Source organism: Podarcis melisellensis, assembly GCF_964234715.1.
Source record: "Podarcis melisellensis genome assembly, chromosome: 1".
Classification (NCBI taxonomy): Eukaryota; Metazoa; Chordata; class Lepidosauria; order Squamata; family Lacertidae; genus Podarcis; species Podarcis melisellensis.
This window is the reverse complement of record NC_138528.1, coordinates 91,086,396-91,111,612: the sequence shown is the minus strand read 5'-3', so window position 1 is coordinate 91,111,612 and position 25,217 is coordinate 91,086,396. Positions and strand designations below refer to the sequence as shown.

The 25,217-nt window shown below is 42.2% G+C and overlaps 1 protein-coding gene and 1 long non-coding RNA gene across 8 annotated transcripts in view; one reads left to right on the top strand and one right to left on the bottom strand.

Annotated features, from left to right (window-relative positions):
• The window catches only part of MYLK (myosin light chain kinase), a 184,857-nt gene that overhangs the window by 142,223 nt on the left and 17,417 nt on the right, over window positions 1-25,217 (top strand). For 6 of the 7 annotated variants that reach the window (XM_081924640.1, XM_081924641.1, XM_081924638.1 and 3 more), the window contains 7 exons: window positions 3,475-3,525; window positions 5,258-5,385; window positions 9,315-9,468; window positions 19,760-20,062; window positions 22,527-22,568; window positions 22,655-22,748; window positions 24,672-24,875. In XM_081924640.1, coding sequence (XP_081780766.1) covers window positions 3,475-3,525; window positions 5,258-5,385; window positions 9,315-9,468; window positions 19,760-20,062; window positions 22,527-22,568; window positions 22,655-22,748; window positions 24,672-24,875 — 976 coding nt within the window. The remainder of the gene's footprint in view (window positions 1-3,474; window positions 3,526-5,257; window positions 5,386-9,314; window positions 9,469-19,759; window positions 20,063-22,526; window positions 22,569-22,654; window positions 22,749-24,671; window positions 24,876-25,217) is intronic. The other variant, XM_081924639.1, reaches the window with a different exon arrangement.
• On the bottom strand, window positions 11,116-12,016 carry LOC309376903. Its single transcript, XR_014171327.1, has 2 exons — window positions 11,751-12,016; window positions 11,116-11,465 (listed from the first exon to the last, which is right to left on the bottom strand). It is a non-coding gene; the product is annotated as an uncharacterized lncRNA (long non-coding RNA).

The following is a 25,217-nucleotide window of genomic DNA, read 5'->3' as shown; positions in this document are numbered from 1 at the left end:
CTTTTTTATATAGTTCATGCGTATGAAAGCATATTACAACAATAGGATTCACACCATTTCCCAAGAAGATAGTAGAGAAATTGAAGGTCAATGATTAAAGCAACTTTAGATCCACATGGCCAAAAGCTGAGGATTACTAAGAGTGGGAGCAGATTGTTTATGGCAGAGTTTTCTCCTATTAGTCCAGTATTCCCCACCATTTTGAACTTCAGACAGTGCTCCAGAGCTCCTAAAAGCATTGTTCTTGGTTGCAGTGGAAAATTAAAAATGGTGTGTGATTCGTAGACACAGTTGCTTAAGAACACAGGGAACTGCCTTATATGGAGTCCATCCCGCTCTGTATTTTCTACAATTACTGGCAGCGGCTCTTCCTTAACTGGAGATGCTGGTGATTGAACCTGGGCCCATTCTTCATGCAAAGCAATATCCTGTACTGCAGAACTCTGGCCCCCCCAAATAGCAGGGGTGGGAAAGAAGGCAGATTGCATCATGACATGCCCATTTCCCAAAAGGCCAAGTTGCTAATTTAATCATGAAAAGAGTCTTACTAGATCACTAATTCGGTTGCAGACTCTGGAAGTTCTCTCAGTAGGATTTTCTCAGGAGATGCTCCCACTGGTGAAAGGGGATGAGGTGATTTTCACCAAATACTCCTGCCCTTGTAGCTCCCATGCACACCACACCACACCACACCACAACTGCGCTGATGAGTTACAGCACCCTCTGGAATAGTGTGTTTGACTGGCCTTCAAAACTGAAGGGAAAATCCGTGACAATAGTCTCCTCTTTCTTGCTTGTTCAAAGCTCATTCCGCAAATGGAAGGAGCCTTTCATTTACGGAATGCAAGTCTAGACCCAGCCGTCTGAAAGATAGATACAGTTTTATGTTGTCATATTGGGAGAACTGGGCAGGAGAGCAAAGGCAATATGGATGCTAGAAATGCCCTCAGAAAACTTGGTTGGAAGGTTTTGGTAAAAGATAATAATGTAAAAGGCTCCATTATACCAAGGAAAGGCCACTAGGGGTTCATCAGTGGACTCATACTGCCTAGCCCTCACTGTTGCCCTGCCCTGCCCACCCCTGCCTCACTCTGGTACGCAGCAGCAATTCTGGTACCAGAAAGCCCAGATCCTTGTGCTGCTCCTCAGCTTCCCACCATACAAATAGACTGGAGTATTCTGGAGCAGAGGCTTTTGTTGGAATGTATGGCAAAGCGCAGGGGAAGCCTCATGGGACATGAGAAATCTTGGCTAATGATAGTTGAGGATTTTGAGAGACCTTGACCTGACTCTAAGGATGTCACAGCAGTGACTAATACAGAGTGGGCACTGGTGTTAAATGGCCCATGGTGTGCAAAGGCATCTATAATATGAACAGTACTCTTTTCCCTCTGGAAATTAAAGCTATAGCTTCAGGTAAATTTCCTTGAATTTCTGTTTCCTAAAGAAGGGCTTGATGTCTCAGAAAGTATGGGCTGTCCTATGAGTGCAGCTGAAGTTTGAGCTGCTAAATGGCTAGCATTTTAAAATATCAAGCTGCTTATTAAAGAGCCTAAGTGTGGAGATTTAGAAGCTTAGCTATAAGCTTTTGTTTTGAAAAGCTTTGCAGTGGCATTATTGTGCAGGGGGGGAGGAGGATGGACCACTGCTGAAGTCATTAAAAATTTCTGGTTGTTTGGAAGTAACATCTCAGGTTTATAGAAGTGAAGCTAGGAAAAGTACAGGAGAATAATCTCTCTCTTGTGCTTGACCACATTGGTAAAATTTCTAGTGGAAGCAGACATTGGTAGGTACTGAAAGGACAATGGGACAGAAGCCCATGACACAAATGAGCATAATATTTACATATGCTAATATATATAAAGAGAGAGAGAGATGACCCTGGGTAATTAAGATGGTGGGTATCTGAGGTCTCACCAACAGTGCACTTTGCAATGTGCTTAGCTATAAGTAAGGATGGACAAATCTGTCAATTTGATTATTTTTATCAAACATCTGTACCTGATTTGTGGTGGAGATCTCCTACAGCTTGGCAGTGTGACAAAGCAGAAGGCCATGGTTTCTCCAGATGGGAGGACTCTCCCTGAGGTAGTTTGACAGAGACCATATAGACAACCAATCTACAAAATAAACTCTCCCCCCCTTTTTTTTACACCAAACCTCCCAGAACTCTTTTTTTCATCTTTTGGGTGCTTAGAATGCAACTTGGCAGCATCAATAGATAGACAAGCTCTTTAAATGTGAAATGGTTAATTGGTTGGTTGGTTGGTTGGAAATTGTTTTGAATTGTCTTGGACAACAAGAAGAAGCTAACAAGTTTAATAAACTAATCACCATCATCTGTACATCCCCAAATCTACTTTGGAGGACCTTCAGCAGAGTGTGGGGGACAGCAGTGTTGTGCAAGAAATCCTTGCACTGATGGAACCTTAGCCTTAGCACTGCATTGAATGCAACTCATAATGACAGGAAGACTTATGGGTACAGGTTTTGCCCAGATAGTCTCCAGCCTTTAGTGCAGTTATATGAGATTTTTCCACTTGATCATTTTTGTGTGGCTCAGACAGTGCAGTGAGAGATTTACTGGGAAGGAAGGAGCAGTTGGGAGTTTCGTGTTACTATTTTTAGTAAAATGCCTGAAAAGGGAAACGAGAGGGAGATCGGGACAGACACAAACACAGACGCTTCTGAGCATCTCTACTTATGGGACTAGCATTTGCACCATTGAAATGGCTTGGCAAAATGTTCCATAGCTGCAAACCCGTTTAAAAGGAGCCTTTCCCCACAGTAGGTGTGATTTTCTCATGCCTAAAATTATTCTGCTTCAATATCAGCCTTTTAATGCTTTGAAAATCTCACCCTTTAAAAACAAACGTACAGGTGATTAGTTACATAGCCACATTATAGGAGTATTTGTCCTCCTTTGCTCTCAGTCCTACTCTTGACAGGAAACAAATGCATTCAGGGGAGGCTGCACCCATTTCCTCTCAGGGCAAAACTACACTCATTACATTGGTACTTTGTGTGTATGGAGCTGCCAATATAATTTTATTTTTTGTAGAAGCAACAGTGGGGGCCCCTGCTTTGGATTGGAGCCATGACATGGGGGAGGGGAATTGGATGCTTTCTCCTCATGCCCCATGGGACCTGAAACCAGAGTTGCCTCTGCACCATTTGCTATTAGCTATGTTGGTACTTTTTTTTTTTTTAAGTGCACAAGTTTCTACCTCTGGCTGGTAGGAATAGCAGGGAGTTGATCTGGTTAGAATTTCATAATCCTAATCCAACAAAGGGATTCCCAGTGACTTTTTTACAAAAGTAAAACGATGTTGGGAGATCCTGACACTTGTTACAGTGCCATGTTTACACAGTTCCCTTTTGCAAACAGGCAGCTTCTACTTGTATAGTGAATTCACATATTTTGTTGTTCTCATCACAAAGTTCATCTACAAACCCCTCTCTTTGTTTAATTAGGTGAGGCAACAGTGAAGAAAAAACCAGCTCCCAAGACTTCACCCAAAGCAGGTATTGATTGGAATATTATATTAATACAGACAAGAGAACAGTAAACAAATGCAGAAAAATTACCATGCAACACACTTTAAACAACCTTGTTAGTTGTACCCATTTAAGTTTGATGGCTTGACAGTTCAGGACAACGTTTCTCAGTTACCTGTCTTCTTTTGTAGGTCTATCAGGTGTGTGTGTGTATCAGTGTAATAAAATATGTTGTTTTAAGGCTTAGACACACAGCATTTTCAAGAGACTGCAGTTTTGTCAGACAGGAAGTCTTAAACTCCCTCTCATTAGACCTCCCCAAGTTAAAAGTAAAAACCAATTATAACTGAATAAAGTGACTTTAGTTCAAAGACTAACCAAATTCTTATCCCAAATCAGATTTTTTTCCCTGTGCTGATGGATAGATTTCTGCCCCATACATGCCCTTACTCACTCTGAACCAGACCTGGAGAATTCATAACCTGTCAAGTCAAATGCCCATCAAGTCAAATGCTGTTAATCAACTATAAATTAGGGCTAATGATTCGTGCTTAATGAGTGTTTTTGCAGTGTCAGGCAGCTAAAAAAAGCAAGAGGTTTAATGGACTTCTGGTGGCCCACAAAAAATGCCTGGTTAGCTGCATTCAATTTGGTACTAGAGATGGGTGAGCTGTCCCATAGCTCCCTCAGATTAACTCAGAAATTATCTGAGATCTTCCTTCCTATAGGTCTGGGGGGGGGACGGACGGACATACACATCCTTTTTAGCTTGCATCATTTGTAGAGGGAGATTTGAGTGACTACATAGACCAAAACCAAGGGAGGAAGTCCAACCCCCTTCATGACGGACACTTTAGGCAAGAGTGCCCTCCATGGAACCCTTGTTTGTTTGTTTGTTTTTACCATAGGAAGCTATCTTTATATGCAGGACATATCTACACTTCCATGCTTTCCAGGCACAGGTCCACACTTTAAAGCTCTGTGTCCAAGTGTTCTCTTTTATTTTCCCTCTCTTTTTTGCTCCAGAGCTTTCCCCATTAAAATCAACTCTTTTAAAGCTGAATCCATGGAAAAGTCTAATTTCTGGTTGTTGCGCTTCAGCTTTAAAGAGCATGTTTTCATGGGGAAAGGAGAAAAAAAAGAGCACTTGGACACAGAGCTTTAAAGTGTGGACCTGTGCCTGGAAAGAGCAGGGCAAAAGGTAAGTCATATCATTAGTCTGTCTAGCTCAGTGCTACCTACACCGAAAGGCTCACCAAGGTTTCAGGAAAGGTTCTCTCCCAGTCCTAACACGGAGATGGCAAGCACTGATCCAGTTGCTCTACCACTGAGCTGCAGCTCTTCCTCATTTGTCAGCTCAGTCTTGTCTCTAGAGACCTCTATAGGGCATCTCCAAGACTGAGCTGAAATTGCTGCCTTGTTATCCTGTAATCCTGGTAGAGCTGTTAGTGTGCTTTACTTCTAACCCCCCAGGAGACTGGGCTCTTTTTTGCTGGGCTCTTTTCACAGTTGAAGCTTTGAAAAAATGGTTAGATAAATGGGAATAGGTTAACTTACCCATCTGGATGCATTGACATGATAACTTTGAAAAGTCTGTCCGTCAGCCCAAGAAGCAGCCCTGCTTCAGTGAAAAATGGAGGAAAGGAGAGCCACATAGATGTAGGCACACTTTTAATGCCTTGTTAGCTTCCTAAACTCAGAGCCAAGAACTTACTCCAGTGAGAACGCTACCTCTAAATAAATCCACCCTTTTTGCCAGCTCTTCCCCCCCAGATTGTTCAGTTCCCAGAAGACCAAAAAGTTCGGGCTGGTGAATCGGTGGAGCTATTGTGCAAAGTTGCAGGAACTCTGCCCTTAACCTGTACCTGGATGAAATTTCGGAAACAGGTAACACTATCTTTGTTGCTGTTCTGTTGTTCATAGGTTGCATGATAGAAGGTGGTATCTGAAAATAATCTGAAAAAAATATATGAAGTATTCATGTTCGCCCAGAATCATATGTTGCACATGCAGCCAAATGTCAGCTATTTTCCTACACAGCAACTTGCATCTACATCAGCTGGAGCAAGAAGCTTTTTATCCTATGAAATCTAGTAATGATAACTCTGTGGCACGTTTGTCCATGCTGAATATTACTGAAAAGTCCTAACTAAATGTGGTGGTAAAACAGACACCATGGCAAATGTGTAGTTCAATAATGACTTGCTGTTTCCTTGAAAGTAAGGGCTGAGCTACACACAGTGCTAAATGCATCACTTAAGGTAGTGATTCTTTTTTAAATGGTCAGTGGTAGGTAGCCCCCCCCCCTCCACATGAAGATTAGGGCCATCGTTTGCTAGGAGAGGAGATTGAACTTCCGCTGTCCAGAAGTTTCAGTCCCAGCAAAAACATTCTCCTCCCATGCTGCTATTAGTTCAGGAAGAAAGTTACTACAATGGGAACTTCTTTCCTGGAACAGCGAGCAGGTTTTGTGTGTCTGATTTTGTTGGGACTACAGCTACCAAGGAGAGTGGGGTGGTTAAATCCCCTCTCCCAGCACAATACAGTCCTGATCACACACTATGCATGCTATTTAATATTTCATAAGCATTCATGAAATTACAAGTGATGCATTTAGCAAAGTAATTGCTTGTGGATGGCGTTTGCCTCCATGAGGCAAACATAGCAGTAATAGTATGTTATCTTATGCAAATAAATAAATTCTACTGATCTTCTCCTCCCTACACTGCTCTTGAGAGATCCCCCAGATATGCTTTTTTGTCCCATCTCAGCTTGTGTGGAGGCAGCCAAATATAGTATTCAGATCTTGGCTTACGGATAGCTGTTGCTTTGCCTCAGGGTGCTGACTGAAAAGCCAGGGATATGATTAGACTCGTTATTATTTCACTTTTAGGATCAGAGAGAGATGTCTGCTACACTCTGAGGTTTTCTTGTCATTAACCTCTCTCACTCTTACATTTTTGTAGTTTCATTGGTCTGTGTTTTTCTTATGAATTCCATTATTTTCAACGAATACGTCTTCATTTCCTTCTTCTGCCCCTTTCTTTAGTACCATTTTGGAATCTAGAAAAATCCCTTGTAATTGCCCTGGAGGGGTTATACATTATTATTTTTAGATCAGTGTTAATCCAGTTGCCCCACATGCTTGTGCCATTTGAGCAGAAGGGTAAGTGCTTGGATATTAGTTATGCTTTCGTACCACTGCATAACTTGTGTTCTATGGGAAAAGGTTGTATACCTTTTTTTTTCTTTGTGGAGATCACACCCAAACAGAGTTTAGTTAGAGGTAGGAATAATACAAATGGTTTCTAGACAGCTTTTGTGGGTCTCTTTCCTTTATTTTTATCCCATTTTACAGCCAAGTATTGTCTCCCTAAGAAGCTCAAAAGTAAAGAGAGAGAGAGAGAGAGACTCTGTCTTCAGTCTTAACAAACTAAACAAAGCACACAAGGGAAGGGGAATGGAAGAAAAGGTAGAAGAGAGAGATCAGTCCATCAAGGCCAGAATGATGTGGCAAGCTGTATCAAGTTTGAGCCAGGCTGGTGTTTCTGCTTGGACAGTGGTTGGTGGCTTTTGTTCCCTTTGGCTGACGGATGGAGCCAGAGTGTCCTTTTCGCTTGTTTCTGCAGTCCCAGGGCAACGGACGGCTGGAGCTGAGTGTTCTTTCTGGCAGGGACATTTTATGATGGTGATTTACCGGTACTTGCTTCTCATTTGTTAGCTTTTAAAATCTGTTTTATGAATGCCATTTTAAATTTTTGTTTCTTAGCCACCTTCAGTTGTTCAGTTATCAACTAGAAAGGCAGGATATAAATATTCCCAATCAAGAGGTAGCTCTAAGTCCCTTCTATAAAAGAGGATGGCCGCTTGTCCTACTTTACAGAGAGCAGTCCTCTATTTGAATAGCTGTCTGGTCCAATGTCAATTTAAAGGTTAAAAAAAAAACAGTGATAAAAAGTAAGAGAAGGAACCTTGAAATTGCTCATAACAGCATGTGGACAACATATTATGCAGGAACAGAGGTTTTTGCTGACTCTCTTTTGGCCATTTTGGCTCATGTCCACAGCTGGCTCATGTCCACAGCTGACCACTGAGCCGACAGTATGATCAGTAAGCTGCTTTGCCAGCAGCTCCTGACAAAGGTATTTCTGAATTTGCATACATACGCATATGCAAATATGAACATCTCTGCCATCTATTGTTTTAATTTTTGTTGAAGCATTGCCTCTCCTTTTGGTAATTCATAAGTAGCCAGCCTAGTGCCAATTCCTGGGCAGCAATAAACCAAGATGCCTGCTGCTTGGGGATATTTCACGTTGAGACCTAGGACTCCAGTGGCAGACAGTTGTACCAATCTATCATTTCTGGTATAGTCTATGTAACCATAATACTTCTGTTAGGCTTGATACCCCAATAATCTGTTCTGTTAAGTGGAATGATCACCACCTTGAATTCCTGGCTCACTCAATACCTTTTCAAGATTTTCTATGTTTTGCTGATCATACCAGATGTAGCTAAATTCCATAGATGACTGTGTCCATAATACAATCATGTGGACCGAGGGAATCCTTTGGTGACAAATTTATCACATAAAAAAATTATTATCTAGATTGTACAATTTCTTGATAACAATTCCAAGAATGGTGTGTGATTCACATGTTTATATTTCTTCCATTGCACAGAACTAAAGGAGTCTGAACTTCACGTTGAGGTTTGCCGAACACTAGTTAAAAAAATGTGATAAAGACAAAACAAAGCCTGTTGAGAACTGAAATCCTCCTGAGATCTTGTGAATTTATTACTACTCCTACAGGATCAGCTACAGGAAGCTAGCTTTTGCAGTCCTTTGCCAGAATAGACTTTGTTACTAAGACCTTCATGATTTTTTTGTTGTCTCAAAATGTACAGCAGGACATGCCAAACTAAATAGCCTTCATTTTTAATGAAACTCTGGATGAGCTGGAGCAACTCTTATCTAACAGGAAGTGGAGGGGAGGACACTGGCGCTATTATCTATTCTCATATTTAGAACAGACTGTGCTGCTTAAAAAAAATTAAGTATCTAACCTCTTGCTTGCCCTTATTGACTAAACTTCATGAAAATCAAGTTCTAAGTATTCTTGACGTTTTTGACCATGATTCTCATCTTAGCTTCATAGAATTGTAGAGTTGGAAGGGATCCTGAGGGTCATCTAGTCCAACCCCCTGCTATGCAGGGATCTCAACTAAAACATCCATGACAGACAGCTATACAATCTCTCTTTAAAAACCTCCAATGAAGGAGAGTTCCTCACCTTCCAAGGGAGCTCATTCCATTGCAGAACAGCTCTTACTGTCAGAAAGTTCTTCCTGGTGTTTAGTTGGACTCTCTGTTCTTGTAACTTGAATCCATTGGTTCAGGTCTTAGCCTCCAGAGCAGAAGAAACCAAGCTTGCTCCGTGTTCCATGTGATAGCCCTGTAGAGATTTGAAGAAATTCGTGGCCAGTCTTGCTGTTTGTTCATTTCTGTAAAATGGGTACAATGTTTTGCATGTACCCACTTTGATGACTGAAATAACCATTTTACACAATAAATAATTTTGCACAGTTTTATTACTTAGAACATACAGTATTATAGGAACTGCTTGACTGGTGACCTAGGCAACTAGAAAGGGGTCTAAGAGAGCAAACAGAAGGGTGATATCAAGGGATAAGACAGATTGATGAGTCCTGCCAAACATACATGTCCCACTTCTTTAGTGTTTGGCAATTCCTTAAATTGACTTTAAATTATATTTTCAAAATACCTGCCTTAACCTATCTCTTTAATTTGGCAGATCCAAGAGAGTGAACACATCAAAATTGAGAATGCTGAGAACACCAGTAAGCTAACTATCTCCTCCACTAAGCAGGAACATTGTGGATGTTATACTTTAGTAGTAGAAAACAAACTGGGCAGCAGACAAGCCCAGGTTAACCTCACCATTGTAGGTAAGTAAACTGGATTATTATTTTTGTAGTTGATGTTGATAAGTGACCTGGGCTCCTCAAACTTGAATCAATGCAATTAATTATGGAGGAAAACAATGAATGATTATTTTCCATATTTTTGGAATCAGTTTATTCCCTAGTTTGTGTCCTTTTTTGGTTGGAGAACTGCATCACAGAATTGAGAGAAGTGTAAATATTGTGAGATAACTGAGTTTCAGTTTGCGCGTTTCAAGAAATGTGAATTGAGCAGGTTTGTTTTAAAATGTGAACTGAACAAAATTTATTCCCTATTCTCAGTGGTGAAAATGAGAAGAAATATATTCTTCCTTCAATAATTTGTAAGGTCACTTATAATTGAGTAATACAAATTGTAATCTTGATAATTAATGATTGATAGCACTAGGTCTGATATTGTAAAGACATTTGTCTAGTTAAAGGCTCTGATTTTTACCTCATTCTTGGCAGTCAAAAACCTGCTCTGGAAAGGGTCATAAATGTGAGTTGTTTTCAGGATATATTTTCTATACCCACTAGGATCTAAATGCATGTCACCTGGGTTCTTTAACCTAAAAATTAGCAGTATGAGAGCTACATATAGGTATAGTGGAAAGTCCTTCTGTTGGGGAAAGAGATACATTTAGCATGCCAGGGAAAGTTCAAGCCTTCGTTTAGAATCAGTAGATAATAATACACTGTTGAATCTGTGCATGAGATCACTCTTATTAGGGAATCCCTGCTTTAAAAGACTAAATGTAAGCAATTGCTGCGATCAGGCAATCGCCTAAGCAGTCATCTTGAGAGAAGACCAGTTAACATCATCTCATAATATTAGGTGCTTCTCTTTCCAATGCACACCAAAGCCTTTGAAGGTCTAATAAAGACTCTCCTCCCTGCAAGAGAGGGGAGTGGTTGTGGGTGGGAGCCCGAGCTCCGCCCCTAGCAGGGGGCGTTAGCCCCCTGCCTTCACCTCACCTGGCTGGCGCCCACGCCCCTCAGCAGGCATCCAACCAAGTGCCTGAGGGGGGCGTGTTCAGCAGCCTTTTGCTGCGGCGGCAGCCTTCGCCCGGCCTCATTCTTCGTCCTCTCACCACGAGTCACCCACCCTCCACTCCCTTTTAGTTAGGGCTTAGGTCACTGGCCTTGCTATGGACCTTAGGTTGGTCGCCCTGGTTGTCTAGGGGGCCTGGTAGGAGTTTTTCCATTTGGCATTAGGCCTTTTTGGTTTTTTTGCCTACCTCGTAGCAATCGTCACAACTTTTTGTGGTATTGGTGGGTAGGTTAGGCATTGGAATAATGTGTTGTGCTGTGTCGAAGAGCTAGGTGTGGCCATCGCCTATGCCTTCAATTTTTAGGGGTATTCCGTTAAAGGAATCTGGCGGTCGTGTATTCTGTCCGATGCCTGCTTGGCGGGAGGCCATGGCACGACCCTCGGTGACATTAGGGGTGAGCCTATAGTTGGATCGGCATCAACTGGCTCCACCTACTGGTGAATAAACCCACTTGTTCAAATCCAATGCCTAAGCCAGGGGTCTGCAACCTTTAAGACAAAAATAGCCACTTGGACCCGTTTCCGAAGAAAAAACAACAACTGGGAGCCGCAAAACCATTGCGACATTTAAAACAAATATAACACTGTGAACGGCTTCCCGTGCTTGACTATTTCCTGAGCGGCTACAAAACTAGCATATGTTGTGGAATTTGCAGACTTCACCCAATTCTTGAAATTATTTTTGCTCCTATCAACCTTCCTCATAAGTTCTGCAATGGCTTTTCGTCTCTCATCTCCATCTGGATATTTTTCAGCAAAGGCTGCGTGTTTATTCTGGAAATGTCTTGCAATATTTGACTTTTTGTTGTTTGCAAATTTCTCACCACATATTAAGCATACTGGTAAACCAGTCTTGTCAGTAGAGAAGGCAAATGATTCTGTCCATGTATCATTAAACATTCTGTTTTCTTCAGAAATTTTTCTTTTCTTGCCTTTATCCATGGCTGGCCTACCGGGGGTCCAAAAGAGGGACGTAATTAGAAATCAGAGGGCCCCATAGCAAAATTTGCTATGCCCAATAATCAATGCCCCAAAATGCCATAGAAAATTAATCAGGGCCCCAGTGTACCATAAATCATAATCAGTGCCTGATGTAAATAATAATTAATAATGGGGGCCCAATGTCATCCTCGTCATTTTAAAATAACTTTTTTGACACTTTATTATTATTTTTTTGTTTGACCCCTCAGAATTACTCCTCCTCATAGAAATAAACGTTAAATTAACAAGTTACCTTTTTTTGAGTGTGTGTTCTTCACTCCCCTTCAAAACAGTGACCAGCTTACATGCCCCCTTTCAATGCAGCCTGCTTACAGCCCTCAACCAAAATGGCCGCTCCCGCGACTCCCACGTGCGCCCACAAAGATGGCGCCGACGATTTTCCCTTATCAGTGCCCTTTAAAGAAATGGACGCCGCAGATTCAACCCACGCCTAGAGGAGGCTAGAGAGGGAGAAAAGCGGGGGGGGGGGGAGGAAAGCAGCGAGGACGGCAGAGAAGGACTGCCAGGAGTGGAATCCCACACACCGCGAGGGGAAGGAAGGGAGAGGGTGCGAGCTGGAACGGGGCAAAGAGGGCGGTCCCCAGTCGTGCCTGGCCTTAAATGGGCTAGGCCACGCCTCCCCGGCCACGCCGATTGGCGGGCAGGGTTGCAGGCACGCCCGGGGATTCCCCTGTTCTCGCGGGGGCAAAAGGCCAGCCCCCGCGAGTGGAGTCTGGGAGGGGTTAGCTCGCAACCCCCTCTCCTCTCTAGCTTGGAAATGGCTTTGCAGAAAATGCGCCTCCTCCCCTCGCCTCCGCCCCGGAGCCGCGGCAAAGGCGTTAAAGAGCCGCATGCGGCTCCGGAGCCGCAGGTTGCCGACCCCTGGCCTAAGCCAATACCTTTTCACTGCTGTAATCAATAAAGTTGTGGCCTTTCCTTGCCCATTAACCTTATATCACGTGTCCGTATGTATTCTTTCCACATTGCGGGGGTCGGGTCCTCGAACCACAATATGTCTTATGGGGATATTACCAGTTCTTAATTACCAGTTCTTACTGTGGTAACAAATACAGGTGGGTTAAATAGCCTCAAATTTTTTTTATATATATAAATATTTATTAGGGTTTTTGAATAAGAGAATACAGTAATAATAAACATGTTTTAACAAAATTCCATAATATCCTTGAACTTCCTCACGTCTCCCGCTCCCACTTACATCATTAATAAATTTTTGTCCAGCAAGTTATCATCTTATTTCCAAATCTGTAACCACTTGCTTAAATACAATAAAATAATTCTCCTGCAAAATTGTTTTTCTTAATCTCTCTTATCACCAATTCCTAATCTATTTTAGTGATGGCCAATTATTTATAACCAAGCATCCTTCTTAACATTCCACTAAATCACAATATTTCTGTAGATAAATCTTGAATTTCTTCCAATCCTCTTCAATCCTTTCTTCTCCCAGGTCTCGGATTCTGCCAGTCATCTCCGCCAGTTGCATATAGTCCATCAGTTGCTAAATAGCCTCAAATTAACTTTTATCTCTGTACTTGCATAGAGGAAGATATGTTAACCAAATCCTCACCAGTGCTACAGCTAACATATGTATGTCTTTCAACTGACATTAAAAAACCTAATTTTCCGCTTTGAACAGACGAGTAGATTTTTTAAATAAAAGCACACATTCTACTCATGTAAAAACACCAGGCAGGCCCCACAAATAACCCAGAGATGCATTTTAATTAAAAGGACACATTCTACTCATGTAAAAACACGCTGATTCTCGGACCATCCACAGGCCAGATTGAGAAGGCAATTGGGCTGCATCCGGCCCATGAGCCTTAGGTTGCCTACCCCTACCTTAACTGATACATGTATGGCCAAATCATATTTAGGGTCTTAAAGTATTTTACTCCTAAGTGCTACTTCCCCCCTCCCCCATAAAGGCAGATATACACACCACAGCCTTATACAGAACCCAGAAGGCAATTAGCATATACAATCCCGAAAATATAAGCTTCTATATAAAAAGATGAAGTCTATAGCACTCATTGTTGTGCAGAAGAGCTTATGGGCACAATCTACTCCTGGTTGTGGGAAAAAGCAGAGCCTGTAAGTTCTAGAAGCAACAACACAAGCAGCACGATCACTGTGGTGTATTGAAATGACACACAGAAGCTCTCATGGAGGATTAAAAGTGGAAGTTCATTGAAGTCAGTATATTGAGAGAAACTGTTGTTTTATGAGGGGAAAGTTCTTTTCACTGAAGAACTTGATAGCTATGTAAAGATGGATCTTAAGTGCTTTTTTTTAAAAAAAGAGAGTTGCCCTTTCCCCCTTCCCATGTTTATGCTAAAGATAGAATTCATCAACATCTATACAGAATAATGCTTTTAAATTACAGCCCATTTCCCCCCTTGGAAATATAAGCTGCATGGTACTTTTTTTCTAATGAAAGCAGAGCAGTTTACAGTCACACACACACACACACACCCTGAGAGCGGTAACATAGAGTTCAGTTATGGCCTTTTATGGTTTCATTTTTCTCCCGCAGATGAATCTCAAGTGCAGTCTTTGCCAGCAATGTCGGCATGGACATCATCCAGCAGGCTTTAGCAGTATATTAAATACCTTCTGTGGCTAAACAGCCTAGCCCATGGAAAGGAATTAATTGTTGCTTTATGTCTGCTCTTCATCTGGCAGGCAAATATCACAATAGCTAATAATAGTGTGGAATGGTAATATGATAACTCAAATTAAAGTAGCCAAGGTATCTAAAGAGGACTACCTTGAGTGTGGTGCTTCCTTTCTGAAGCAAAACTTACCTCCTGATACAGAGTCCCCGAGTGGAAGACACCCAGTCAGCAATCATGGCAGTTGGGACTTGGGAAGCTGTAAGCCAAAGAAGCAATAGCTTCTAAGTTACAAAGTGAAGATATAGGAAAGAAATCCCACTAGCTGTATTATTAAATAACTTGTATGTCTCTTATCTCCCAAACGGTATCTGAGGATCCCTGTAAGAAGCATTTCATTTTATCCGAGCCAGTGTAAGCATGCAAAGAAGCATTCAGTACAGCACTCATGAAACTTGCACATAGATGCTTTGAAAGTGCCCTCTGATCCAATGATCCCTGCACATATGAAACTGGTACAGCAGAGAGAGAGAGTGTGTTAGTTCACACCTAGTCTTTTACACCGTATTTTTTGCCCTATAGGACGCACTTTTCCCCCTCCAAAAATAAAAGGGAAATGTGTCTGCGTCCTATGGGGCGAATGCAGGCTTTCGCTGAAGCCTGGAGAGCGAGAGGGGTCGGTGCACACCGACCCCTCTCGCTCTCCTGGCTTCAGGAAGCTATCCACAAGCCTTGGGAGCCTGCAGGAGTTCCCGCCAGGCTCTCAAGGCTTGCGGACAGCAGCCTGCAGCCCGAAACCTGGGGAGCGCAGCGGAGCGCCCCCAGGCTTCGGGGAGCTCTCCGCAAGCCATGGGAACCCGGCAGGAAGTCGCGCCAGTTTCCCAACGCTTGCGGAGAGCTGCCTGCATCCCGAAGCCTGGGGCGCACTGAGTAGCGCGCCCCGGGCTTTGGGCAGATATCCACAAGCCTGGGGAGACCTGCGCGACTTCCCGCTGGGCTCCCTAGGCTTGCGGATAGCAGCCTGTTCTGGAGGCTGGGGTCGGGGAAGCTCGGGCTTCCTCAGCCCTGCGCCTGGGGAGAAAATATTTTTTTTTTCTTTATTCCCCCCCCAAAAAAGAACTAGCTGCACCCTGTGGGCCGGTGCGCCCTATGGGGCGAAAAATACGGTAATTTATAATAATCATAATAATTTATTATTTATACCCCGCCCATCTGGCTGGGTTTCCCCAGCCACTCTGGCTGGCTTCCAACCGAATATTAAAAAAAAACAATACAGTATCAAACATTAAAAACTTCCCTAAACAGGGCCACCTTCAGATGTCTTTTAAAAGTAAGATAGTTGCTTATTGCCTTGACATCTGCCGGAAGGGCATTCCACAGGGCAGGCTCCACTACCGAGAAGGCCCTCTGCCTGATTCTCTGTAACCTCACTTCTCACAGCGAGAGAACTGCTAGAAGGCCCTCGGCGCTGGACCTCAGTGTCTGGGCTGAACAATGGGGGTGGAGACGCTCCTTCAGGTATACAGGACCAAGGCTGTTTGGGGCTTTAAACACCAAGTTCCATGTGATATACAAGACTACAGTGAAAGGCCTGTGCATGTATACACTCCACAGACACACACACACACACACACCTGCCTCATAGTTCTATAAAGAAAAACATCTTAAAAACATTTTATCATCTGCATCTGGATAATTTTACTTGGTGCTGAGGCTTTGTGCTCTATATTAAATAGAGGTAACAATGTGGTGCATATTAATAGGACGGTACAAGACTACTTAAATATAGCTTTAAATTCAAAAGTTGATCTTGGATCTTAGTCCTACATATCTAATCAGTTCATACCGAAGAATAAGTAAACATCCGTTCTCTTTCAGCAGAAGGCAGAGATCCACTGGTTGTTTCAAGTCTGTTAGTACTCAACCGCAATACAAATTAGTCACAATAATAGCGGCCATAATACATCCATTTGCTTGCAGTGTTTCCAGATGTAATGATTTGTCCCTGTACTTGAAGTTGTTATGAAATGTGATTGCAGGAATAGTTAGTGGGACATACATTATTTTTGGTCAAAAGCACAATGCCCTCTCTCAACTGCTTTTTAGATTGTCAAGAGGGAGCCAGGTTCCCACACACAAGTCTCTGCTGAATGCCTACACTTTGGCCTACAGTGTTGCCCTCCCTGCTCAGATGCTGAGAAAGAGACTTTGAAAGACTCTGCATGTTGAAAATGAAAAGTTGGACCATAAGGTTCTAAGCAAATACGAAATTATCCATGAGATCAAAGATGTATCAGATTTTATCCAAAACAAAATTTCCATTGTTGTTACTATTAAAATTAAATTATATCTACATAAACAACATTTACTTATATCAAAAACCTACCCCAAAATAGGTTTTTGTATAATATTTATAGAGTTTCTTGTTACAAAATCAAATAAACAAATACCACTTTTGATTGCACATGTTCAGTCTCTGGACTCAGCTACATTCAGGCAATTACCGGTATATTGTTATAACTGTGTTATAAACATGCAACACCAGATGGTGCTGTTTGAGCCTTCGTCAATTTGATTTTCCATTATGAGGTTAAGAATGCGTTTTCCTGTAATGCTTTTTTAAATGTGTCTAGATCCAACCTCTGTCTTTCTTTTACTTAACAATAACATAACTTGTCTGTTTTGACATCAATATGCACCAGCTGTATTTGGAGCCAGTTCCACTGACGTCATAAGAGCACAATAGCCAGAGTGCTGGATCAAACAAATGGGCCATCAAGTCTAGCATTCTGCTTCCCACAGTGGCACAAGCAGGTTACGAAACCCACAAGCAGGTTATAAAGTCAATAGCCCTGCATTGTTGTTGCTCCCAACAGCTGGTGTTACATAAAGAGGCATTCCCAAAGTAAAGGAAGGATTGAACTCTGATTAATAAGAATACACACAAAGGCTTGAACCAGCAAGACTCTGGGAAGGGTGCGTATAATAGGCTCTCTCTCCCTCCAGACCCTCAGCCCAGGTCGTTTTATTCACAAAAGAACTTTTTACAGAGTGTTCGTAAGAACCAATCAGATTTCTTCTAAGCATTTCAACAAACCCCACATGGGGAGAAAGTTAAACTACCAAAACTAATTAAGCACACAGATTTCTGGGGTAAACAAAGAACAGAACTACAAAGGAGAGCATTTGGCAACCCTGGAGGTGATAAACAAGCAATATACATGATAAGAAGGATGGCCAGGAGGACAGCGATCATTATCACCTTCATGTGAGATCTGTTTCCTGGCCCTATGATTAACATCTTGGGACTCACATACCAGAAAAGCTACATCAAAGAAACTGCCCACTGTCTTTGATGACTCAGGATGCCTGCCTTTCTACGCGGGTATGTGACTTGTGAAGAAAAAGAAATGGAACAGGGATGCAGAGGTGTGGATTGATCAAAAATCATATCCAAATAGTTTAAACCCAGTCAACGCAATGCTTTCACTGCTGACACAGATGGCTTACTCTATATTTGTTATAATTCCTCATAGCAATCCCACCTGATCACTACACATAAGAACATAGAATCATAGAATTATAGAGTTGGAAGGGATCCCAAGGGTCAAGTAGTCCAACCCCGTGGCCATCCAACCTCTGCTTAAAATCTCACAAGGAAGGAGAGTCCACCTCTATTCAATTCTGCTTTGTGATATGTGATATACTGCTTCTGAACTTGGGCATTGCCATGACTAGTAGACATTGATAAACCTCTACCCCATGTTTTAAGAATCCTATATTGGCTTGGCCTGCTTGCTGCTATCCACTGAGCTGAGCAGCTGCTGCATTTTCTTTCTTTTCTTTTAAGCAGAATTACCTTTGCTAGTAAAGCTGTAATGTTGTGGTGATGTTCAAAAAACTGATGTGTTTATAGCATGCAGCCATCAGCAGCTAGCTTCTACACAGCCATTTCAACACATAACAATGCAGTTACAAGTCCAATTAAAAAGAATAACTGCTGCTATTGGCTCAAGAGACTGTGCAACTGAGCCATTACTTAGTAAATATGTTTAGGATTGTTGTGTTCAGCACTAGTGAAATAGAGGCTTTCCCACAAATATGCAAACATCTTTTTCTGTTTTTGGAAAAAACTCTTAGTTGTTGTTTTTACAAAAAGGAAGTTTGGCATCGTGATAGGTTGCCCTTCCATCTCTGGGTGATCTTTACTGCTCACATACTTGACTAATGGATATGTCCTGATCTTAAATTATTTTTCCTGTGTTTGCCTCATTACTTTCCAGTGTGCATCTGTCTACTACTTCAGTTTTTATCCCCCTTCAGAGTTACTGTCTATATTCTCTCCTTTTACCTTTCCTCACTGTTTTTACTTTGTCTTTCAACTTTATAATTATTGTTGTCCCTTCGGTTCAGTCATAAATGGTTTATTTCATTGAACTCAATGGACTGTGTGGCAAGCAGTGGATTCTGACCCTTATTTTTTAAGATCAGTTCTGAGAAAAGATTCTTCTGAGGCATATAGCATCCATATGCAATGTTAGAATTAGTTTTGAATTCACCAACTCGGTGCCCTCAAGATGTGCTGATTGGGGTTGATGGGAGATGTATGAAGTTGAAGGGCGCCAGGTTGGCAAAGGCTGTTTAGAGAAAAGCCAAATATACCTTTTTGAACCTCAGGAGAAACAAGACAATCTATTACGTGAATTATTCTAGCGTATTCCCATTAAACTTATTAAATGTTTTCTAGTGTAGGTGAGTTGTGAATTACAGTAATCATCAAAGAGTAGACTATTGTTCCAGGACCTTAGGTGTCTGAATACCTGGGCTTCTAAAAACATAATACTGGCATTATTTCAGCTCTGTTGTACAATGTTGGCTCCTGCTCTTGGGGACCTTTGTATAGCGACAACAACTCTGTTTAGCTAATGTATTCATTGTTGCCTGTATGGTCTGCTGTGGGGAAAAGCTTTTGCCTAGCAATCTTAAATCTCTGTACCTTTACACACAGAAGTTGGCACTGGCTAGGCTAGAAAAGCCAGACTTAAAGCAACATAGTGCGGCATGATCTCTGTATGCAGCATATATATTAATGTAGCATGCTAGCCCTATAGCAGTAAGAGTTCTGTACCCAGGAAGACAAAACACTTTCTGCTACTGGCTCTTGCTGCCTTCTAAACCAGGATGACCAACGAGAAGTGCCAGGTAGCAAATAGTGCTGTTGGATCCATGGTTCAAATTAGTGATGGGTGAAGGATTAGGCTAACAAAGCTATAATTTTCAGGTCCAGCTATAAATTCTTAACCCATACCATACCCTGGTGTTTGTTGCCCTATATGATGGCTGCAAGATGTGTACAAAGCAGGGGTGGGGAAGCGGTGGTCCTCCAGATTGTTGGTAGGGGAGCATGCCTCCCATGTTGACTGAGGCTTGTGGGAATCAGAGTTCAACAACATTTGGAGGGCCACAGCTTTCCCATCTCTCACATAGAGCATGTGAAGCAGGGTAATCAGCAGGAGTTCTCAGAGTCCACTTGCGGAGTCAGTGCCTGTCTGTAAGAGAGAGAAATGGGAGAATGTCTTTGTCGGCATATAACACATTTTTATGTGTTTCCCCCTCATATCTGTAGATAAACCTGATCCTCCAGCAGGAACGCCTTGTGCTTCAGACATAAGGAGTTCTTCCCTCACCCTCTCATGGTACGGTTCTTCATACGATGGTGGAAGCGCAGTGCAGTCCTACACTGTGGAAATCTGGAATACAGCGGACAAGAAATGGACTGATCTCACTACATGCCGCAGCACTTCTTACAATGTCCAGGACCTGCTGGCTGACAGGGAGTACAAATTCAGGGTGCGAGCTGCTAACGTGTATGGGATAAGTGAGCCAAGTCATGAATCTGAGCTAGTAAAAGTGGGAGACAAGCAAGAAGGTAAGTTTGTTGTCACTTGAAATTTATGTTTAATTATGATAGTATATACCATTTGGTTTTTACTTTGGCAGCTTTTATGTGTAGATCACCTTTTTCTTCTTAATCTGGGGACTGGGTGCCAGACTGGATAGTACACACAAGATAACTGAGTATTTATGCTCTTGCATCTCCCCATGGTCCAGTTGGTTAGAAGATCTGGGTGGCCTTATAAAACGTAGGATTCAAAGAATTGAAAAAGTGAGTGTGCATGTATATGTATGAGAATATTTCATAATCAGCTTCGGCGTTTTGGAAAGACTGTTTACCAAAAAGAGGGGAAAAGCTTGCAGGCCAGATTTACCAGTTCTTGTGGTAGTGGAAGCCAGTGCAACGAGTCCTTTTAGTATAACAGGACTTCCCCTCCCTCCTCCCCCACATGCCCTCTCCAGATCTGCTTGGGAGGATCAGGAAAACCCTCAGAACAGCACACAGGGTGGGGCAGGGGGAGGAAAAGGGAGATAGTTCTATCTGGCAAGCAGCAATGTTTCGCATAACATTGAATTCCACTCTGTCTTGGAGGTATGTATTCTAATTGAATCCCAGTTTCTGACATCCTATTGTTGCTGTAATGGTGTATTACAGAAGGGCAGATGAACCATGAACTGTGACCTGGAAATTCCTGGTTCAGATCCTAGCTCAGCCACAAGCTCCACATGTAGCTTGGAGTGGGGGGATAGTGACTGAGCCAGGCATGTTTCTCTTGTGAGGCCGTTCTGTAATTCTGGTACCCTTTTATCCTTACAACCATCATGTAAAGGTGAGTCAGAATTATTATCTCCTGTTGCAGATGGGGCTCTAAGGCTGATTGGCCACACATTAAAAATCACGGTGGCGCAAGCTTTTCTAGGCCATTTCATGATTGTCTCTGGTTCCCAGAAGCTTGTGGTACAATAAAACGATAGCTTTTAAGGTGTCAGAAATCACAGCAAAGAATCAACTGCAACAGGCTAACATGGCTACCAATCTAGAGGCTGTGTGCACACTATACCCTCAAAATAAATTTGAAGCACATTCTTTCCCTCAAGGAATTCTGGACTCTTTGGTTTGGCAAGGGTTTCCGGGAAATGTAACTCTATGAGGGGTTAACTACAGTGACCAGAATTATTTGAGGGAAAGAAAGGGTATCGTGTGCATGCTATGAGTTGTTTTATTCAGTACTCATGCTGCCCTTTACAATAACAGATTAACACTAGTAGGGCTACCTCTTCCTTCAACTGTCCTACAAGCCATTTTAACAGGCCTTCCTATTCACCCCTCCTTTTCTGGAGGTTCTTGCTCTTGCCTTCCTGAGCACAGATTGCTGGACTAGTTAAAAAAGGGGGGGAAATGAACCACAAGTCTCTCTTTCACTGCACCCCTGCTTCACATGTCTCCATTAGTGAGGAAGAAAGCATGGTGCTGCTACAGATGCCAAATTTGGGGGAGGGGAAGTCCTTTCCTCATACAGAAAGGCCCTGAAGGCGAGAAAGTTACTATAAGTATTATTTTGCCCTAATGTTTTCCATTCCTAAAGACAACCTCTGTAAAAGACAGGCCAAATATAGCACAAGTCATATCCCAGACGTTCACATGTTCCAAGAGTGGAATTAAAGGGGGGTCTTGTGAATTTCTTGCTACTGATGTATAGGGTTTTTCCTAAGAGCCATGTATGGCATTGGAAGGTTCAGCTTCAGTTTTTAAAAGAGAGATAGTTGAGAGTTAGGTGACGGCCCTTCCCCCAGTTTTCTTGCATTTAGTCCATGAAGAATGGATTATGTGTTCCAATTCCCTCTTCCTGTTTTTAAGTATGTTCTATATATAGTACTTTGTAGGTTTAATTTACTTCGGCATAACCACAAAGAGTTCATAATATTATTCTAGAGTAAAATAATAGAATAAAATAACAATGCAATCGTTGAGAGCTATATGATATTATTAACGTCAGCTCCTAAGCACATAGGATTTATCCAGCTTCTGTTCATTGAGGATTTCAATGGAGGGACATCACACTGATCATCAGAATTCTCCTCTCTTATATGCACTCAATATAAGTAGAGATTTTCCCTCAAAGAGAGAATGGAACAGAAAATCCGGAAAGTGGCAGCTGGGTGGCAGTACCCATTTCCCTATGCTGTGATGGCCCCTCTCTTTCAGTGGAGGAAGAATGTCCATTTATGCCTCCCTAATTCTGTATTTTGCAGTGGGACATATACATGAAAGGAAACACAGTTAAAAATAAATTTAAATAACCTAAAGGAGCAGGACATGATTCAACAATGGGCCTTGGCAGTTGCCCATGCATGCCAGTTGCCGATGTCATCCCTGTAGCCTTGTCAAGAGACGAGGAACTCACATACAGAATTCAACTTTTAATCCCTAAAGGGGGGAATAAAGATGGCATGAGAAGGCATTCTTTATAGACATATACATTTATATTTGGTTATAGGTCCCAAAGAAGAAGAAGAAGAAGCTGAAGGATCTGATGATGGTAAGAAATTGCTCTTTCACCATACTATGTTTGCAGTGCGTGGGCCTCCTTATAATCAGATGTGTTTTTCCCCTACCAACTTCTAGAAGAGAAGGAAACAGAATTTGACTATCGGACAGTGGCTATCAATACAGAACAAAAAGTTTCGGACTCCTACAATGTTGAAGAAAGACTGGGATCGTAAGTGTAGCAATATGCATTTTCTTCTAAGCATGTTTTCTTGACAGTTAACTTCCATCAAAATCAATGTGGCTGCGCTTCAGAGAAAATACGTTTAGGATGTGAAACATACCATGATTTCTTTCTGAGAAATGTATCACACGGGACATAGCTTTTCCATGCTCCCACCCCAGAAATACCATTTGGCTATTCTAAACCCCACCCCACTCCAGTTTATTTTTCTGGTTCCACCACTGGTGGTTCCTTCTAAAGTGGTACCTCAGGTTACAGATGCTTCAGGTTACAGACTCTGCTAATCCAGAAATAGTACCTCGGGTTAAGAACTTTGCTTCAGGATGAGAACAGAAATCGTGCGGCAGCGGCAGGAGGCCCCATTAGCTAAAGTGTTACCTCAGGTTAAGAACAGTTTCCGGTTAAGAACGGACCTCCAGAACGAATTAAGTTCTTAACCCGAGGTATAGTCTAACCTTGTGAATGAGTTCCTAGATGGTTTCAAAATTGCCTGTGTTGAAGAGAGTACTCAAGGCTTACAAATATATAAAACCAATTTAATTTGTGTTTGACTGAACAGCACTGTGCAATTTTTACGGTTTCGTTATAACTACTAGAGATTACGAGATTCAGCCTTTTGCCTTGCCTTTAGGAGAGATTCCTTGCTGCTAGTGGTTATAATCCCCAAAATATATGAGCTATGATGATACTGCTCAGTGAAGGCCAGTTGTAAATCACTGAAAATTGCCTCCTTCCAAGGCCCTTCCATTTGCAGAAGGGCAACTTTGGATCTAACCCATTAAAATAAAACACTGTAAGACAAAACTAGCCCACTTCCCTATACACATCTGAAACAGAACACAGCTTCAAAGCTGGGTACAATACTTGTGAAGGTTTTGTCCAGTATATCAATCCTCTTAACTTGATATGGAGCAGGACCTCAGCTGACTTTCTAAGATCATAGGTAGGTCCATACAAGAGAAGGTGGTCTCTAAAAGTAATGAGATCCCAGGTGTATCTCATTTGGCATCTTATAAACTAGGTGCAGGAAACTACAGTTCCCTTCAGTTGCAGCAAACATTACCAATAGCCAGGGGGTGATGGGAGTTATAGTCCAGCAACATTTTGGGGGGAAAGGTTTTATGGAGGGCCAGAGGTTCCCCACACCTGTTCTAATGCTTTCTCCAGACATAGCCCAATGCAAGTAAATAAATAGATATCCCACAGAATCAAACCAACATATGAATTAGAATTAGTTTTGCTAATATGGGGAGGGACCATTGCTCAGTGGGAGACCACATGCTTTGCTTGCTGAATGTCCCAGATTCAGTCCCTAGTGTTTCAGTTAGAATGAGCAGGGAGCAGGTGATTGGGAAGATCTTTCCTGAGACCTTAGTGAGCTGCTGCAAGAGTAGATAAGACAGAGCTGCAGAGTTACTGGTACGGAGTCTCGTGACTCGTGTCCATTGGGGCTAGTGGGACAGAAGGCAGGGAGCACAAACATGGAGCCAGAGCCAAAGAAAGGTGGATCCAACTATTTCTACTTTTGTCCGCAACATTCTGCCCACTACGTTTTACAAGGGTAGCACTAACAAGCAGTGCCACTCCCTTGACTGGTTGTAAAAAAAGCAGGCAGGCAAGTGGAGGCTGGCTGAGGGCAGACTGAGTTTAGTGGGGCAGTGCACCATTTCTCCTAATGGACCAGCAACCACTTCTTTGTATAAGGCAGCTTCCTATGTTCCTCTGTATTGCACCATACACCCTAAAATATGTGTTTGTGTGTGCATTTGGTCTAAAACACAGCAAGTCCTATCTTCTGAGTTCAAGGTCACATTAATCATTCCAGGACATGTTCTAATGTTTTCAGCCTGTGTTGTGTGCTAACCCTCAGACATTGAAATAGCTTAATGTGGATTCCTCTGTATTTTGCAGGGGAAAATTTGGACAAGTCTTCAGACTTGTTGAGAAGAAAACTGGAAAAGTTTGGGCAGGAAAGTTTTTTAAAGCATATTCAGCTAAGGATAAAGAAAACATAAGGCAAGAAATCAGCATTATGAACTGTTTGCACCATCCCAAACTCGTTCAGTGTGTAGATGCCTTCGAAGAGAAAGCAAACATTGTCATGGTCTTGGAACTGTGAGTATAAATTAGACTATTGTTACTTTCCCATAACAATGTTATTTTTAAAAAAATCTAACGAAGGCCTCCTAGGTCTCTTAACATATCTGCAAGTTCTTCTTCCTTTGTTCTTCACAGTTTTCTCATTACAGTGGTACCTCGAATTACAGATGCTTCAGGTTACAGACACCGCTAACACAGAAATAGTACCTCGGGTTAAGAACTTTGTTTCAGGATGAGAACAGAAATCACGCGGCTGCAGCGCAACGGCAGTGGGAGGCCCCATTAGCTAAAGTGGTACCTCTGGTTAAGAACAGTTTCAGATTAAGAATGGACCTCTGGAAAGAATTAAGTTCTTAA